Raw genomic sequence first — 20,471 nt, forward strand, 5'->3', positions numbered from 1 at the left:
CCACTCGCCCTCCGCCCAGCCCTGCCCAGCCCTGCCCACAGCCCATCTGCATGACAAAATGGCTCTTGTGCTGCGGAGGCCCAGCGGAATAGAGAGGAACATCCAGCCTAGTGCCAGGGAACAGTTGTAAGCAGACAATTAGAGTTTATCTGCGATAGAGGCAGACAAGACTGGGGTCACCAGCTCGCCCCTGTGGGACCCCGTCCCATTGAGACAAACAGATGCACACACGCACTCTGGTACAAACACTCACAGACACAAACGTGTGCACACACACTTATCCTTTCAAAGAAGAGGCAGGTCAGGAGGTGTCATCTTATTAACAAACAGGATTCATCACAGCTGCTAGCAGAGTCTTAACCTGAGATTAAAGTGATCAAATACTTAAAAGGTGGTGGCTGATCCTCACATTAAGTTTACAAGTGCAGTACAGCAGATGAATGCATTTCTCTAAATGAGAAATTGGACAACATCAAAGATGGCGTCTTGCGACAAAGTAGCTGCACAGCGCATTTTATCACAGTTGAAACGAAATGCAATGAAAACCTCTAACATGTAGCAAAAAGAAAATTCCAATAAAAAGGCATAAAACAATACACACTATTTTATCATTTTATTAACCCATTTTTATGTGTTCATCCTGAAGGCGAAGAACAAAGGTTGATTTTGAGGTTGTACTCTCCTTTAAAAACCCCACCACATGTCTCTCCTGTAACAAAGCCCTGAATGTCTCCTCCCTTGACTGGTCACAGGGATGACTGCAGTGGAGCACAAAGAGCCAGCTGACACCCCGTCCTTTCACTCCTCTCCCAATCCCTCTCTCATCCCTCTCTCCCTTTCTGCCTTCTCCTCAGACAAGCCCTAATGCATGCATACATCATGGGTCTTGGTAAAAAAGCACGAGGAGCGGGGACGGGATGGGTTAAGGGGGGGGGGGGGGGTTCACAGGAAATATTCAGAAGGAAACACAGTGAGAAGATCGCAGTCAGGTTCCAGATACAGCAGACATATATTGTCTCCTAAACTTGGATATCTGCTTCAAATCTGGCAGCTGAAGTAGGCTTGCATGTAATATAGCAATGATGTTAACCAGATCATGACACATCCTGTAAATTATATGTATTTTATATAAAAAGTGTGACTTTCACTTTTTTTATTGCCACCTACTCACATGTGCATCCCTCAGCTGACATATTTTTGCATGTGTTGTGTATTTGTCTACAGGCGAATGAGTACTCGCTCCCGTCTCTGAACGCTGGCCTGGAAGACGTGAAGCCGAGCCTTTCCAGCAGCGGCAGCTCCGACCTCGCCTCCAGTGTCTCCCAGAGCTACTCTGTTGTGACAGGTACAATCTGACTCATGCTAGATTGATCCTTAGATGAACACACACAGCTGCAGCACGCCAAAGACATCTCCAACAAGGTGGTCGAAATAAGTCAGTGCTGAGAACACAAACTAGAGTATTTAACTCTGCTTTCTGTATTTCTGTATTGTTTCATTGCATCTTCCCAACTGGTCAGTTTTAAGAGGAGTTCTCCAAAACTTTTTAGCTAAAATCAAACCAAAGATTGAAGCATGGAATATTACTATAAACTATACCACTTTCCCCTGTGAGTCCAGCTCAGTCAGATATTCAACAGAGGCCTTATGTGCACACTATTGGAGCTAGTGAAGATGGCAACAGCCAACGAAGGAGCTTTTTTCACCCAAACTTACTGAAAATACAATGTTAAATGTAATTTTACTCCCACTTCATTGCACCCAGTAATACTGATAACACTGATAATCTGTCACTTGTTTTTGGCTTTACTTTTACACCATTATTAAGTATTAAAACTTTAAAACTCCACTCATTTAAAATAAGCAAAACATTTTGGTTTTGGCATTAAGAAAGTATTGGAGTATTGCATCATCACTACCTTATCAAGATTTCAACTACCACTTCCTTATGACATACACATTTTCCAGGGATATAAAATTCTTACCACCAGACGAAAAGCCTTTTTGAGGAACTTTTGAGGCACTCTGTGTGTTTATTACTAAGGGACAGAGTGAGGCAATATATCATCTGAGCCCATTAAATCCTACAGGCCTTTCACACGCTGCTCCTAACTGGCTATTGTGTTAGCCTGGATTGGCCCGCTAACAGATTGACTGGGAGCAATTCTCATAAGAGACAGCTGCTGTTCTCGCCACGACACAACGTTGTCGTCAAAGGCTATGATAGCCTGTTGATTGACAGCGGCTGGAACAGCACAGTGGCTGGCTGGCTGCCTCACGCTGTGGAAAGAGAGAGAGACTCAGATACAGATGAGACACAGTGAAAGAAACGTTGAAATTACAGGTGCTTTTCAACTCATGAGCTGGTTGCTGTATTCAATAGTTAGTTCTACTGAGAGCTGGCAGGTAATAGCAGGTGCAGTGTATTATATATCTTGTAGTATTAACTATCTGTATCATATAACCCACACCAACCCACCCTAGATTGCACTACAGCTTCTTTTGCTCTGCTGTCGAAATTGATGGCTGCCTGGTTAATTGAAATATTGTTTCATTGTGGCTGCTGAGTCTCTTTCCCATGGAGAGGTTAGGTTTACTGATGGCCACACTGACTTGAGAATAATATGCCAGCTTTTTAATAAAACTCCCATAATTATGCAGTGGGCATCAAAGTCAATGAGTCCACTGTGTGTGCGTGTATGTGTGTGTGAGAGAGAGTAACTAAAGAGGAGGACAGCATGATTGAAAACTGCAGTGGCCCTTCTCAAATGATCCCTATAGTCCAGCCCCAGACCCAGGCACAGTGCTATGGGAAAAGAAAGACCCCTTTTTTATTCCTGAATATGTGGGAGGTGGATTTGCCCCAGAAAGTTGGGCCTCAGGAGAAGAAAGGTGTGTTTTTGTCTTTTATGCTGGACTCCTCCTATGAAAGCGGTCTCGCTCCGGGGAACACACTCATAGCAGGTGGCCTCCAAGCCACCTGGGGGCCTGGGGCCTCCTAACGCGATACATGTGAGGGCCAGAGATTGCATAATGAGGGGGTGAACTAACAAAACTTTTCTTAAAATGGAATATGACAGCACACTACAGCCGTTTGAAAAAATGACCCTGAGAATTATGAGCACCAAATTAAACTCAGAAGAAATATCCAGTAAACTTTTATTACTTAATTTTCACCACCATGCAATGCATGAGGCATTTGATTGGGTGTAGGTTGTTAGTGCATAATATTATTTTTTCTGCCATTAGCAAACCCTGTAAATAAGAATGTATGCCAAGGTTGAAAAAAAAATGCTAAATGAGCTTCCTCACTTAGGCTGGGATCCAATTATCAATAAATTATGCTCTCATACTGGATGGAGCTACGAGATTATATTCATTCTTTAAATGTTTTCTGCTCCCAATTAAAATTCATACAGTTATTGATCTTGTTGATTTTTATGTCCTGAAATTTACATAATCTATTAAAGATGAATGATTAATGAAGTACTTACTTTTGCGTTCCAAGGGCGCTAACAAAAGCAACGTTGGGCCATCTTTTGTGTCCTCTGTTTACCCTAATGTGTGAAAGAGGCGGTTACCTAGCAAGGAGGGTGGCAGAGAGCAATCAAAGCACCAATCATTTACAAATAATTTACGCTCCAGCACGATGACTGTCTTTAGAATTTCAATATGTAAATGACAATCCATTATAATGTAACCAACTCAATGAAAATAAGGAAAATACTCTCTTATTCTTCCTAAAGAGGAGCATCATGAAACTTCCCTCTTGATAATATTGGAAAGTAGATAATATAAAATTTAATAGCATCATGTATTATACTTATTACTTACTCGTGTTATACTTATTCCCTTGTTTATGCTAGCATGGTGCATATCCAACTGGAAAAATAAGTAAATAGGGCACTTTTTTCCGGTATATACAAACTGTAAAGAGAGTGTTGTACTTGTTTGTGTCTGTCTTTAGTAGATGAACACTGTCAACTGTATAGTGCATCTGAATTCACTCCTGGTCGCTGGCTCTGAGCCAGAATTCGTGTGTCTGCACAGTTGTCTATTGATACCTTAACTGAGTAAGTGACATATGGTATCTAGCAGATCATGTGCATGTTGATATTAGCTATTCTAATCCTGATGCAAGCTTTACATTTGAACAGATGATTAGAGTATAATTTTGTAGCTACTTATCACTGGTTAAACAGGGTTATGCCCAATGAGATTTCAGTAGTCTCTGTGCAGGCTGGGTGCTAGATAATCACTTTCAGCAGAGCCTGTGGGGAGGCTAGGTGTAAATGGCCCCCCCTCTGATCTACTACAACTCTAGCAGATGTGAATATCCCATATAATTCTATCTCTCTTTATATATTTCTACCTCCTTACTTCTTACTTACTTGCCAAGAAAATCACAAAACTGTACTAATGAGAGAACAGAGGTGAAAAAACATGCTGTATTTGAAACTTACATCAAACTCTGAGACTTGGCAGTACCAGCGATTCTCTGCTGGGTGGCAAACAACAAGCAGCCACCTTACTTGCGGTGCCTGGTGTGTGGCCTGGTGACAAACAGCTTGTCTCAGTTCAGTTAACGCCCACAGCCCCGAGCTCGGAAATTAATGTTTATATCACCCCCCACAATGGCATACTAACCTTTGAGCACACATTTGATAATGAATGACTTTAAACCCTTGGACAGGGAATTTAAGCTATTTTGCCCTGCAAATATTCTTTACTCACTCACAAATGGATGAGCTTGTTCTTTTGTTCCTTTCTAATGTAAGTGTAGTTTAATGTAATGAATTACCACCTCTACAACGCAAGAGAGGTTAAACTGGCTGTACTTGAAGCAAACATGAATGTGTCCCTGTTGAGGTAAATTCAACATTTAATTCTCAGTAGACTCCTCTCCAGTTGACTTTGCCGTACCTACACAAGAAGGAAGTTTCACTGTGATCTTGAACATACTGTGAGAATGAAAAAGTTGTCTGTAGACTGAACAGCAGCCTTTGAAAACAAGAGTTCTGCCAGCAAATGGTTCACACACAAGTTCCTTGGTGTACGATTAAAAAATGAAATGCTCACTTGAGAGAAGGCTGTTGTAGCTATATCTGAACGCATCACTCAGAGGACTGTTGTAGGTTCTTAACAGTCCATTTCTATGGTTGATGGGGTCTGTAGACGTAGTATCAGTGGTAGAGAAGAGACAGATGTTGGAGAACTCTATAGCTTCTCCACTCTCTAAGAGATGTGTTTGCTGGGTAGAGGAGTCCCCAAGGACCCTGAGTTTATCTTCCATCTCCATCATCAGGGCATGTGATTTGACAGGCTCCCTTTACCCAGGCTCTGCCTCATCTCCAGGACAATAAGCAACACCATGTCTGATTAGTTTCAGAGTTCAGTGGTCTTGAACGCAGCGTTTGTATCGGTTGTTGTTGCGTCGTAACCCCTGTCTGTTTGACAATGGTTGCTCAGGCGCTGAGAAAACAGAAGCCTACAGTAGTATGCAGGAAGTCTCAGACACAGTGTAAACACATTTGGCTTGGGCTTCATTTTTGGCAGCCTCAGTTTCATCCTGAAGTTTCAGATTCATGTTCTAAAGTTTAGGTGGCCAAGTGTTAGCCTGATAGCAAAATAAATGCCCCAGAGAGCAATGATGTATCTGCCTAAACAAGATTCACAATACATTTTTCTAAACTGTATCACACAGTGATTGGATTATATTTTATAAAGACCTCTCTTGTTGAGTTTGCCTTTGTTTTTAACCATGTTTCCTTTTTTTTATCTGTATAACTGCGGTAAGGCTGTTCTACACTGTAGCATCTCAGGTTTAGGCTTGCTGTGATCGTCAACATGGGTAAAATTGCTAATCTAGCCAATTTAAGTGTATATTACAGTGTTTTTATGGTAACTCCGACAGAAGCTAACCACTAACATCATCCTTGTATTGTCTTGTATCAACGAATACCCATTTTCTCTGCAGGGATGAGGTTTAAATATAACTTGAGAGAATTGAATAGACCACATGTTAGATATAATTAACTGAAGAGCAGGACTGAGCACGAGCTGTTTCATATGGCTCCTTTAAGCAAACCCTACTTCCGATGAATGTATGCCATACTTGTACAGCACAAACTTTAGATCCACCCAATTAAATGCAAAGCTCACTTGTTATAATATTTCTGTTCATGCCAGAGGTTCATGGCTCTTTAATGATTTGATCACACTGTATGTCTTGCGCACTTGTTAAAAACCTACATTGTTAAACATTGTGCCATTCCCATAACAATGGTATTTGTCTCAATGAAATGAAGGTACTCTGTAATTGCTGTACCTCTGTCTAAATCCACATTTACAGCCATCACAGCGACACAGAGGGAGAAAGATATTTAGAGAACCTACTACAGGTTTTTTATGGGAAAGCAGTTAAGTTTCCTGATTCTCTGGCATTAGGTTCATAGAGCTGACAAGGTTGCATCCCCCTTCCATAGAGCAGCCCTTATCTTAATGAGGAATCGCAACACACAGTCCTGTTGTAAAACAACAATGATGGGGGAAGCAGCTAATGAGGCTATCATGGTGTCGGGAAAGAGCCATCTCTCCCTACAGGCCCCAGCAAACAGAGCAAGCTCTGCGGCAGACGCAGAGAGGCCGGAGACAGAGCTCACATTGATTGCATAGGTTTGAGAGGCAAAGCCGGTGAAATGAAAGATGCCAAGACTCATCAGCTAAATTAGATCAAAGTGTAGAGTTTTGAGCTGTCTGCAAGCCGATTGTTTGGTTATTTGTGGGAGTGATTCTGTTGTGAGAAAGCAGCCGTGAGATCATGCTGTTTGTTTTCCTAAAACCTTGGGGAAATTTTTACGCATTTGAGCTTGATTGATCAGGCGCGATGTGTTGTTGCAACATTTCACTGGTGTATGTTTCCACTTAGTTGAATGAATTACTGCTGGGTGCATATGAGATTATTATTATAAGCTATGTAAATGAACAAATCAACTGCTAAAGACTGTTTATCTATTCAGAATCCATAGGAAATGTCTGTTCTTCAAAGGATTCAAAATTATACAACAATACATGTAAAGTAGCAAGTACTCTTCTTATAACTCAGTGTTCCTCATATGAAAGATAGTCCAAAGCTTTAGGTTTCCTTTAATTCATACCACTGGTCTGCTAAGCATTTGGAGCATTGTCTCTGTATGATTTAATAGCCTGTGGTAGTGTTTGGTTATGTGCATGATAAATCTAAAAACTTTCTTTTTCTCCACTGCTGTGCCACATTTGTCAACACACAGTATTTGGCCTGGTACAGTAGTTTTTCTTTTGGTTGTTTGGTCACTTAGAAAACTAAACATCCATCCCATCATACATCTGTGTGACTGAAGTGAATGCATGTATGTGTGGAGTTGTATGTCTACATTATATTTAGCTTTTTTTCTTTCTTTCTTTTTTTCCCCACCCGGCAGACTCTCACCCATCATATCCACCTTCCATGTGTGTAAAGCGGGAGCCCCATGAGGCATCCTTTGCCCCCTTCACCCCCTCCTCTGTTGGGGACTCTGTTCTAGCTGACATCTTGTCCCACCAGTCCAGCCTCTCTGTAGATGCCTCTACTCCCAGCTACCCTGCCCATGCCCATGTCTCCTGCTACAGCCAGTATGCCAGCCAGCCTTTAATAGCAGGTACAGCTTTCCTAAAGGCTCCAAAACCAGATCAAAATTAAATCAAACTCACTCTGTCCAGTTGATTTTTTCTTTACTTTCCTCTTTACTTTCCTACTTTTCCGTTTTGTTTTGTTTTTTAAATAATTTAGTAATTCTCAAATATACACTAAATGAAAATGGCTGCTTCTCACGTTGCAAAAACAACAATCCCATCATGCTTTTTTTTCACTCTACTGTTGTGTACACAGGAGCAAAACTGATTGCTTGGCCCTCATTAACAGCGACTGCCCTCACCCCCTTTTCTCCAGCTCTGACCCCTCGCTTGTCTCTCGGGTTAACAATAGACCTCCAGGTCCTTCCAGCCTCGTGACAGGCCCAAGGTCTGAGGGGCCAGAGGAGGTGAAAAGTAGGGGGGAGGAGAGGTTTGGGGGGCAGAGGCAGAGACTTAGGGCTGATGCTGGGGGCTCCTTTGGACCCATAGCTTTCTGTCCTGTGTGCCCCCTCATCCAGTCAGACCCGATGCTGTCAGTGTTAATTACAGAGCTGAATGTGGAGCAGAGAGCAGAGGGTGCTCTCACTGGTCTGATGCTCCTGACAGTTTTAAAGCTGCTTATAACTTTGGTATATTAATGTTATAGCAGTTGCAGTGCCCCATGAGATAATTCCATAAAAAATCATTTAAATGACTGGTGATAGATTAGTGACCTGTCCAGTGCAAGCTGGGACTCCAGCCCCCTGCAACCCCAGACAGGATGAACAGCTCAGAAAATAGATGGACAACATGCAACTTCATTAAACATTTTACATATTGTGGTGGCATCTGTAGAGATGAATAATCTGTGGTTATTTTTTTTTAGCATTTTTTAACTATTTATTTCTTCAGATTATTGCAAAATGATCTTGCATAAGAAATTAAATGGTCTGAAACATTTCGACAGACAGTGGCATCATTTGTTTTTTCTCTGTGAATATACAATATGCATCACTTCACTTTATATCATAATTGCAATATTTAGGATCTAAAAGAAAATTGTTTTTCCCCCCAAGAAAGTGTGTGCAAAAATACAAAAAATAAATGACAGTGTTACTATACTGGTTAGTAAACAATGGATTAAATTGAACAAAAAAGCCTTTTTTTTCATTCTGACAATGTGTTGTGAATTATCAACCCTGTCTCCTAGAAATTATGTTACATATAACAAATTTGCAACAGAAATTAAATTTTGATGGAAAAGTGATGCCACCTGGATTATGTTTTCTTATCAGTAAAATGAGGAGATGTTAATTAACATATCTGGCAAGTCATGAAATGTATTGAAGGTATCAGCAACACATTGAATACAGAATTATTTTAGTTTTTCGCAGTTATGGTTATATTATGGCACTTGCTTAAGGTTAGGGAAACTTCATGGTCATGTTTTAATATAGAAAAGTCTGCAGTGACTTTACGTGCAAGACATCATGTTTACTTTATTTACATCAAACCAAAACGATGAACTTTCACTGACCTTAACCAAAGCGCTTTTGTTGCCTAAACTTTACCACATGTGGGACTCAGGATGTGAATCCCAGTCTCCAGTGGCAAACCAAGCATTTCTCAAAATGGCACTCGACACTCGAAAGACATTGCCTGTGACACTAATCGAGGCAGTGATTACATTTCTTATTACAAATAATTTTGATATAAACACAATTTCAATTGCATCAGGGTTAAAATAATATATATGTTTCAGATTTACCATACAACTCTCTCAAGTAGTAATAGAAACCATAAATTCATATTCAACTTTTCTGTATTTGAGTCTCCTTATGACTGTTTTCCTTTTGTGTGCCCTCAGGTCGAGACATGGCCAGCACCACCTTACCTGGCTACCCGCCTCACGTCCCCCCCACGGGACAAGGCAGCTACCCCACCTCTACACTCGCTGGAATGGTTCCTGGTAGGTGACACTACACCCTTTTTATGATGCCATTAATTTTAGTTTATAGTACCCTTCAGTTGATCTTGTTTAAAAAAAACGTGAGGTCAGTCTAAGCTAAACATGTGATAATGCCTTTCTGTGATGTATCGTACAGTATGTGAATACTTGTGACTGTGACAAACAAATACCTGCACACACATTTACTATTGAGAGACAGAAGAACCCTATAAGCATGCTTCTGACTGAAAAGATTGAAGCAAGCTTGTTATAGCCGTGTTAGACTGCGGTTAGCGTGTGGTTAGCGTCTGCGGACGAGGACATTAGATGAACTCAATAGGCGATCACCACAATCAGTGGCCGTGAGATAGGACAGTTCCTCTCAGTTACACTCCAGCTCCCAGCGCTCATTACCCTCGCCGTGTCCACACAGCGCACTCTCACCAGCCCCGTCGATAAACACTGCTTTTGCTCCTCTCCTCGCCTCCCCGGACACCCAGGGCTGCAGAGCGTATCTCTTTCCCCTCTACTTAACCTGCAGTTCAGGTTCACAGCAAACAGTTAAGGGTCAAAACACAGAGGCGTGGAGGGCCTGTAAATATTTAAATCACTATCTCTCTCAGGGATGAGCTCGAGTTACGGGACCAGCAGTGTGGATGCTATAGCTGCCAGCGTGTGTAGATCTCTCCTCCAAACAACTGAAAACACAATTCCCTTTATTGCTTGGAGACATGTATCTTTCACACTGACCAATAATCAAAGCAGGCGTGCAGTATTTACAAGTGAGCTCAGTGTGTATGAGGGTAACAATTCAAGATATACGTGGGGGTAAAAGCTGATATATCAAATTAAGTTAAGAAAATGACTTTTGATTTACTGGATTATACACCACTGGAAAGATACACAAACAAACCCACATACAAGCACACAAGCACAAAGGCCTTCTTAATCCAGGGGTTGTAGGTTTTTTTTTTTTTCGAATGACTAAGATTTAGTGTCTGGCCCCAAACACTGTTAAAGCAAAGGCCATTCTTCAGCAGCTTCATATAAAACCCCGCCTTTATAGTCTCGTAAAAGAAAGAAACCTGTGGACCCACAGCATCGCTCTGTGACATCCCCTCAGCCTCCCGTCCTTCCCGCCACGACCCGCACAGGGAGGACAAAGATAGAATGAGAGTTTGAGAGAACCTATTAGGGAGTTTTGAAGCGAAGCATCATAGCTTAAAAGCAGTGAAGTCCTCACTTAAGGAGAGAATAGAGGAAATCCTAAAGACTAACAGAGGATTAATAAAACAATCAATTCACCTAAAGGGACTGTTGAGGAAAGCTATAGAAGCAGCCAGGACAGAAATGCTTCAGAAACATTGTTGTGTGACAAGATTGTAATGTAACTGCAATGTAACTCGGTGAAAAGGCATCTTTTTACAGCTTTATATTTAACAAAAGGCTGTCAGTAATTTGTTTGTTAGCTCTTTGCTAATGTTTGTTTTTATTGATTTGTTGTCTAGGAGGGGACTTTTCTGGAAACCCTTATTCTCATCCACAATACACCACTTACAATGAAGCATGGCGGTTCAGCAATCCAGCATTACTAAGTAAGTAACTTATATAATAAAAACTACCAAATATACTGTAAATACTGAACTTTGATCTGTTCTAGACAAATACAAACCATATTTGGAGACTGTAATAAAAAATCTCCAGGCTCCATATATTCTCTGTCCTTGGAGCTTTGCACACATGTGTCTTACATGATGTTTGACCCCGTGGTTTCCAACGGCTCGTTCTTCTGTTAACTTTCAGGTTCCCCTTATTATTATAGTGCCGCATCCCGTGGCTCCGCACCTCCCACTGCTGCCACTGCATACGACCGCCACTAGTTACCATGGAGACCAATTCAAACTGCAGGGCCAGGGCTTTGGCGTCCATATTGTCCCCGTCTGAGATACACTGAGGTCAAAGGGAAGCGAGGAGGAATCCTAAAGGAACCCCCAACCCCCCAACAGGAAGGATCGGCGAGGTCGAAGCCGATGCAACTAGCCCAGCTTCAGCGTTACACACACTTTGGGCCAAAAGGGCCCGCGGGCGTTCAGAACTCAACCATCATGCCCTCACTGTCTCACAGGCCTGAACATTTCCAGAATGACTTTAAGAGATTATATAAATATATATATTATAAAATATAAATTGAAGAAAAACAGTGTGAAGAATACCATGTGGAAACAATGTTGTGGGTTTTTATTTTTGTTTCTTTGTTGCTGTTGTTGTTGTTGTTATTTTATTCATGGATCCTCACATTCCTTTACTTAATGAACTGCAGTATTTTTCTGCTCTAAAGAGAGAAGTCCAGGGGAGACGAGAATGGTTCCATAGCTTGATGATGCAGAGACTTGAGCCAGTGTTGGAGGGCCCCTCTGACACTTAATGAGATCCTGGCTCCACACTGTAGGGCGGGCTTTACTCTGGTGCTTTGACTATGTCTTCTGCTCCCATTTCTTCAGTCCCGCCGACATTATCAGCATGTCCTACAACATTTACTGACCCTATAGACCAATGGCAACTTCACCCTCCCTGTGGCAAACAATCAGATGTAAAAAAAATGTAAATCGTTTTTTCAAAGTATTAAAAACATGGCGACCTTATACTTAAAATGGTCTGGACAGAATTTTTAATACTTTAAATTATTTTTTCTGTCACTATTTTTAATGTAAAAAAAAGGTATCAAAGATTTTTCAGAGTAGTTGTTTTGTCACATTTCCCTCATTTTCCAGTCATGTCCATGTCCATGCACGATCGTCCTTTTGCTCTTTTTTTGCACTATAACCTCAGCTTATTTGATTTATTTGGCACATTCTCTTAAAATTAAGATTAATTAACCTACCCAGTTAGAGCATAAGTTAAACATATTTACGTTGCATAGGTGTAAAAACACAAAGCAGACAGACAGACAGTTGTGATTTTGAGTAAATATCTTTTTCAGAGTTTCTGAGGAGTTTGTAAGCCATAGCTCTTTGGCTACATGAACAAATCTTTCAGTTCTCTTGGGTTATACTTTATTCAGCTACTTAGTCATACCACTAGATGCCTACACAGTTTAGAAAGCTGTCCGCAGTTGAGCAAAACAACTGTAAATTAACTTCAACAATTGCCTTACAAACCTGTTTTTCCAAACTAAATTCATGCCTGTTCAATGAAATTAATTGCCTTTACAAACACATATTCACCACCACCCTCCTCGATTTACGTTCAACTCTCCACAAGGACTGAAAGAAAATACTGGTTAAGTTTGCTTTTTGGAAAATATTTTGTGAATGTACTTTTAACTACATTTGCCAAAGACTTAGTTTGATATTTAATATTTTATTTACAGTATATGTATGCATAAATAAATCAGTATTATCTTTTAAATAAGTAGTCAACACCGAACATGTATGTCGTGTATTTTCAACGGGCAAACCACATGATGATGCATATGACTGTAATGAAAAAAGGTGACATTCAGTGACTCAATATTCCATCAGTTGCAACAAATGCTGCTTTGTAGAATGATTTGTGAATAATGTGAAGACAATTCTTCTCTGTAAATATGATCACACACACCATTGCAGTATCATACTAATGTACTGGCTCCCTTTGTAGATATACAGACTGAAAAAAAAACATGCATTACATTTGTGTCTTAATGTAATGTTGTGCTCTAGAGAAAGGCACAACTTCCGTGTAACCTGTGGCTACTTAAGTAGCAGGTTTCAGATGCTAACATCACATACAGTAGGTTGTCTTTGTCATTTTATTTTATTTTCATGATATTGTCATGATGATGTTTTATGTCACTATGCAATGAGTTAAATGGCTTTCTGTATCATCTTTTGTTGTTGGGCTTAGACTAAGTAACCCTCAAGGTCTTCTATAGGAAAAATGGAGAACAGCATAAAAGTACAATTGACCTCCAGCGTGACATGGTTTCTCTCTGGTTTCACTTTTGTTCCCTTAAATGAAGATGTTATCAAACTGAAGTCCTTGGCAACAATCAAAGATAGTGTCCTGTTTGCTGTTAGTAGATGTTGTGATCATTATGTTAATCCAAATTACAGTCATCTGTGCCTCCATGTATAGAAATACATCCAAACTTATTCCCACTCACCCATCTCTCCCTCCTCACTCCCTCACACTCTCTCAGCCCAGCTATTTAGCATAAGGCATCCAAGATGAAGTTTACTTTAATTCCACACAAGCAAACACATCATCTGGTACCAGGGTTAAGCGGAGGGCACCAGATAACAGAAAAAATAAAGACTGCGGTCCTGCTCTACGGGAGAAGCTATCCTCTTCAAATTGCACTTGGGATTTGCCTATTTCTGTCTACATGTAGCCTGACATATCTGAAAATGAGAGTGCACGCCACCGTCATTCAGGCGAAGTCTTTGCTTTAGTAAGTGGAGCACCTCTGAAGAAATGGGTCTTCTGCTGTTGTAAAGATGATACAGGAGATGTGTCATGGACATAAAAAGGATTTCTGATGAAAATCTATACGGAAAGCCTTGTGGCCTCAATCATTGTTCTGTTTCAGTTCTGTTCCAATTCTTTTTGTGCACATGAGAAATAAATTCTTTTATATGTCAGTCGTTGACTCGGTGTCCCCTCATTATTAACCCCATAAGAAAATGATTCAGAGTTCAAGGTTCCCAGAGAGCGAGCCTGCCGCTAGTGTATTGATGTTTGGTTTTATGAATGTGACTACAGAAGGCACTCGTACTGGTTACAGCTCTCAAATGTGAAATGGGCTACATGATAGCTGCATAGCACGTTGTTTGTGTGAGGTTATTCCATGTGTGTGGATATTGGTAGAAATCAGATAGATTATGATTTCTGTTTAAAGCATAATAAAAACAACTGCAGTGATGTTAGTGCATGTGTGTTTGTGTGTGTATGTGTGTGTGTGTGTGTGTGTGTGTGTGTGTGTGTGTGTGTGCAGGACAGAAGGAGAAAGAGAGAAAGATAGCGGGAGAAAAGGGTGAGACAAGCAGGCAGGACTGTTGGGAAGGCAGGAGACTGTTGCCCCAGCTTCTGACTCCAGTATATTTAATGATGCATTGGTTTCATCCATACCACGCTGCTGCTGCTGATGCTGATGCTGCTGCTTCGTCTCCTCTCCACACTCTCTACTCTAAAACACACAACCCCAGCCAGTTGTAATTCAATTTCTCTGCTTCCTCTGCCTATTGTTTATTTCATGGATCCCCTGTGAAGCATCAAAAGCTGCTGTATCTGTCAGCCCCTAACTGTCCTATGTATTTGTCATTCAGGCCTTGTTAAAAGATAAAAACACACACACACATGCACACACACACACGCTAACACCCCCTCTTCTCCCAGCTGAGAATTCCCAGTGGTAAAATTATTCCATTTAGATGGGAACTTTTTTGTCACTACCCTGTCTAAATTGGCATATCTGGCTCTCTCGTAGAAACCAATAAACTGTGAACCCGGATGCATCTGTCAGTCAAGCTCATCTTTACTTTAGCGGGCCAGATGACAACAACAGGAGAAGAGACACACAGCAGCAGAATGGGGTGCACTGATTGGCTCTCATCAGTTAGGCATTACGAAAAGCACCTGTCATCCTTGTGGGCTTCTCAAACCCGCACAGAGAGGCCCTGCCACAGGGGCCAATGGGCCTCACGCAAGATTTACTGAAACACTTCACCCTCATTGTCGACTTGGCCTGGTGATGCCCTGCAGCTCGGCCTCTTTGGCATGATTCATGTCTGTCACTGATAATATATACAGTGAAATAAGCCAATTTTAAAGAGGAAATTCTGAGGACATGCCTTGCAATTTTTAAGTTTTATTCAGACATAAACATATTGCATTAGATTGTATTTTTTTATATTGCACTTCTTTATAACCCCTGCTACTTTTTCTTCCAATCCTAAGTATCTAAAATAAGATTAACAGTCAACAGGGTGACCGGAATAAACAACGCCAGTTACAATGTTAACACCTAAGAATTCAATATATAATCATCTCTCTTTGTGTAAACATCCATGAAATGACCAGAGAGAAAGATTCGATGAATCGTGAGGTGCCATAATAGCGCAGTATTGTTCAGAAATGAGGAGTGGTGGTGGTCTAGCAGTGACGTCCTGTCATCTGTCTGCATGGGAGCCTGTCATCAGCCTCATCATGTGGCTGTCATAGTTGATGCTGGCGAGGGGAGAGGCCAACCCTGCTGTGTCAATCAACGGGCCCTCATTAGAAGCGGCTTTAATTAGTGGCTGCATGGGTGCAGTATTGTTCACAACTTCGTTAAGCCTGTTAATCCCAAATGGATTGGGTTGGGAAGAGGCAGCAGCATAGTGGTCCAGTGGTATAATGTGAAGCGACTTTATGGGTTACTGGTTGAAAATAGCTCTTTTTCATGTTGTTCATGTCTTCAAAGTCTACTCTTTAAGTGTCTCTGAAGAGGCATCTGTGTGTTTATGATTCTGGTACAAGGATGGTCAACAGGAAAAATTAAATCTAAATTAAGTATTGTGAAAATGTCCCTGTGAAAATAAATCACCATCACACAGTAAGATTATTTCAGTGTAGCAGGGGAGTCAGAGAGTTCAAGCCCGGTCTCTGATGATCCTGATCCTGACAGAACGATGATTATGAGGTTATTTTCACTGTCGGCGGGTGAGACCATCCAGGCGACAAGAACATGACTTTGTGATGTTTGTAATGAGTGAGCATTGATTGACTCAACACAGCCTAAAGAGCTCTCCACGTTCAAGCTCAGAGGATGCTTGGGCTCTGTGTGTATCCTGTACTGTAGCATAGTTCGCAGTTAGAATAATGAGCAGTCGGAGAGCTGTCTGGAGAAAAGCAATTGCTGCGTTTCTCAACCAGGCCTCATCTGCCAACTATATGCTATTATACCATTCCCATCCCTGTTAGATCAGTCAGCAGTGCAGAGCAATTTCCCTTCAGGAGCTAAATTATCGTTTTGAATGGCCATTGTGCGACACATTGTGTAATTAAGCACTAAATATGCCTCGCTACCTGATTATGTCACTCTCCAAAAGGGCTGAGGAGCTGTGGGGTGAGGAACGGCGTTTCTGTGTTTGTGTGTGCACATCAAGTGGTGGGGAGGGATTTGAGGTTGGGGAGGAAGTGTATAGGGGCATAACAAAAGGCCAAAGTGTGTAAAATGGGGTAGCACTGACCTGTGTGCCCCCTTCAAGCTGAGAGAGGGTCTTCTGTCTGACAGAAACCCAGCCCGAGGGGGTGCGGGGGGGTTGATTTGTTTGAGTCCTAACTGTTTGGGTAAAACTGTGCAACAAGAACATCCAGCCTTCTGCAGCTTGAGCAGGATGGAGGAAGAAGACGAGACCAGGCAAAGAGGGGAGAAAGAAAAGTGGGAGGCCACAATCACCAACCCCCACCACCTCTGACTGCCTCCACACCCCGCTTCAACCCCCCCCCCCCCCCCCCCCCCCCCAACACACACGCACACACTCACACACACTCTCCGACGCCTCTACCCCCTCCCCTACCCAACACCCAGTCACTGTCAGGCCAAACACATGATGAATTGCCCTGTCAACAGAATTCATTCAGGGACCAATTAATTCAGCAGAAATGAACTAGAGCCATCAGTCGCTGAAAAACTCAGTGCAAAGAGAGCAAAGTAGCCCCACTTCAGAAAACGAGGAAGCAAAGGGAGGGAACGAGGGAGAGGGGTGAGACAGGCTGGAGAGTGTAGTGGAGACGAGAGGGCAAGCAAAAGAGAGAGGGAGAGGGAGAGAGAGCGCGGTGGAAGTTAGTCTGACAGAAATTGGTCATTTAATGCTTTAGCGCACTGGAGACAGCCCCTGTCATAGACGAAGGCATGGCAGGGGCTCCCCTGGTATTTTATTTATTAATTATCCTATGCAGCGAGGGGCCTTTAACTGTCTCAGTCCAGCCCCGTCAGCCCGACTCCGTGTCATTTTCTCTCCACAAACAGATCCTTTAACACCGTGCTCCAGGTTAATGGAGACAAAGCCAATATCCAACCAACCTTGCCTTCTCCCCCAAATACAGTATTCATCTGTACCTTATCCAGGTAATTATGTCTCAGACGATCTCCTGAATATGTCGTTGGGATGCTAATAAACCACTTTAGAGCTGGCGTGCAGAACACATCTGACCTTTTCAACTCACTGCTTCATGGTGGCTACACCTCCTGAGGAGGGCAGCAATTATTTACACCTTATTGGGAACTGCATGTCATTGAGAATAAACACAGTTCCAAATAATTTAACGATGGCTGCATATATTATTCAGGAAATAAGCAAGACAAACTCATGCTTATGTCCTCATAATTGACTGCTGATATGTGACAGGATTCAACATGAAATCTTTGTTGGTAACAGAAATGCCTAGGAGAGCTACCTGTCAGAGGGGATTTTACTCACATAATTCATATATTTGTCACCTCAAATGCTCCTTCTCTGTTTCCTTAACTGTGTTGACAAAATTCAACAGAAGCATGCTTGCCAGAAGCTGTTTTGTTGGCGGTGACAAATTAGCGCTGTGAAGGGCGATATCAACACCAGCTAATTAAGGTGTCGTGTGATTTTGGGCTCCAGATCAAGAATCTGCTGATTCATCCCATGGGTGATTATGATGTCCATATGGTCAACGTACAGCGCTGGGAAACACTATCGGCCCGCTGCAGCGCCGGCTTTGCCAAAAGTTTGATCTTGTCTTTTGTGGCGGTGTTGGGTGGTGTTCATCAAGGCTCTGAATTATTAACGGCATCTTTTCTTCAAGCCCAGGATCCTCTATTGGAAAACACGGGATGAGGGGCAGCTGGGAGGCTGCCTGCGACTGGCTGGTCTTCGACATCAGGAAGTGAAATTCTACGCCGTTTCCACTGTCGTCCATTGATGGGCCCGTGTACCTTGGATGCCCCCATCTTAGTGTCACTTGGTTTTAAGGAATTATCACACCGTGCAAGAGAAAGGTTATTTTAAGATGGGTGTTTGGTGGTTTCAGTGTCAGATATTTACCAGGTTACATAGCTTGTTGTGTATTTATATCTTGACACATTTTATCAATAAACTCAAGCCAAAATAAAGCTACATATTTCTTACTATTAACTTGTTGTGGCCAAAAGATGGGTAATTACTCTGGGGAGTCAAGTAAACTGACTTCTTTTCCTTTCTCTCATTCCTCTCCATTCAGTCCTTTACTGTAGTGCTAAGCACAGTGAAAATACACCTAATAGACAACACTGGCATACAACCCAAGTGAACTTGACAAATGGAACAGAAAAGCTAACAGAGAAGAAAGAGGTGCTTAGGCCAACTGTCACAGGTAAAGTGCTTTCCTGATTTCTGTTTACTCACCATGCTTGAGACTTGTCTTGTTTTCCTGCAGCTTACTGAAGAGATTCTGTCTGTGAGTCAGCTGGTTGTCAGCGTGTCTTGCAACAAAAACGCTCATTTGGGCGTCTAATTTGGAGGGTGGAAAAAGTTATCAAGAGCAGCTTTTGAGGGTATAATAACGTGGTCAACTAAAGGAAGGGTTTGTTTTGTTTTTTTCATTTCACATGTTTAATTTGAGTAAAAAGTCTGTCATTTTTCGTACTTAAAGACCGCTTGATTCAACCAGAGGACAGCTTATTAACAGCTACTGTAGCTCAAACACAACCTCCTCTTCCTCTCTGCAAACTCCCATAATATTGCTGAAATACACAACATGAAAAGGCTTCTAATTTAAACTGTAAAGAATTAGAAGAGTCGCAGGACGAGAGTGAAACCTACAGAACGAAATTGCATATGAACAGAGAAGAGATGTGCTGTAGAATATAATTAATTAAATGAGACTAATTAGGAACATGAGAGCAGGTGCCAGGCTATGAGCTGACAGGGAAGACAGCGAGACAACATGCCAGCACAAAAAAAGAAAAACACAGTCTCACACACACACACACACACACACACACACACATGCAAAGTGCACAACAAAACAGACACACACACACACACATGCACAAAAACACACAGCTGCGGTTATGAGGGTGTATCGTGACAGGCACGGGGACAAAACAACTTTCTGCGTTTTGTCATGTGAAACCCCGCAGGAATACTCATGACAGGAAGCAGAGACCCAGGCACCATGGGGGTCTCTTGCCTTTGTCTCACACACATTCTCTTTATTATTTTGTTCTGCAATGGTGGAAGGAAGTTTGCACCAGCCAAAGATTTCTCTCTCCTAATTATTTCAGCACTCCAGACTGCAAGCTGTGTAAATTCACCAGACTTCTTCTCCTCCACTCAGACCTCTTAAAATGCTCCTCATTCTAGAGCTGCTTCAACAGGTTACACTTAAAAAGATTAATATAAATTTGATAATGCAGAAACTGATGGTAAAAGTCCACATTGCATGTTGGAATAAATACTTTTCATATAGAATACATTGAATAATTTCCTACAGAATAGAGAAAAAGTATATGCCATCCAATTATTTTGGTAATCAAACTGAATGTGCACAAAAGTTGTGAGAACCTGATACCTGAAATTAACTTTTATTTAAACATTTTTTGTTACTTATTATATCACAAAAGTAAACATAATTGTGCAGATCCAGAAATTATTTGAAGTGCAAGGACCAAAACTGAAACCCAACCATACCCAGTTTTTAATCCTAACCTGTGAAAAAACAAAATAGATGTGGCAGTAGTTTCATTGTTGTTTGCCAAAACTAGACTATACACTCACTGAGCACTTTATTAGGAACACTTATGCAATCTAATCCAATCCAATACAGCAGCTCTGCCATAAATTCTACTTTTATGAGGCTTATACATTATTTGTTGACATTGTCATAGAGGTGATAATTCTACTTTATGTTTATTATT

General features: G+C 41.6%; 1 protein-coding gene across 8 annotated transcripts in view; it reads left to right on the forward strand.

Moving 5' to 3' along the window:
* pax2a (paired box 2a) overlaps positions 1 to 14,199 on the forward strand; it is a 31,386-nt gene extending 17,187 nt beyond the window's left edge. For 2 of the 8 annotated variants that reach the window (XM_067610208.1, XM_067610206.1), the window contains 5 exons: positions 1,225 to 1,345; positions 7,461 to 7,676; positions 9,497 to 9,598; positions 11,086 to 11,172; positions 11,400 to 14,199. In XM_067610208.1, the coding sequence (XP_067466309.1) occupies positions 1,225 to 1,345; positions 7,461 to 7,676; positions 9,497 to 9,598; positions 11,086 to 11,172; positions 11,400 to 11,521 (648 nt within the window). In that variant the 3' untranslated portion in view covers positions 11,522 to 14,199. Of the gene's footprint in view, positions 1 to 1,224; positions 1,346 to 7,460; positions 7,677 to 9,496; positions 9,599 to 11,085; positions 11,173 to 11,380 lie in introns of all 8 variants that reach the window. The other 6 variants (XM_067610209.1, XM_067610207.1, XM_067610213.1 and 3 more) reach the window with 3 other exon arrangements.
* Positions 14,200 to 20,471: the final 6,272 nt, after the last annotated feature.

The sequence above is a fragment of the Thunnus thynnus genome, chromosome 14 (genome assembly GCF_963924715.1).
Source record: "Thunnus thynnus chromosome 14, fThuThy2.1, whole genome shotgun sequence".
Taxonomy (NCBI): Eukaryota; Metazoa; Chordata; class Actinopteri; order Scombriformes; family Scombridae; genus Thunnus; species Thunnus thynnus.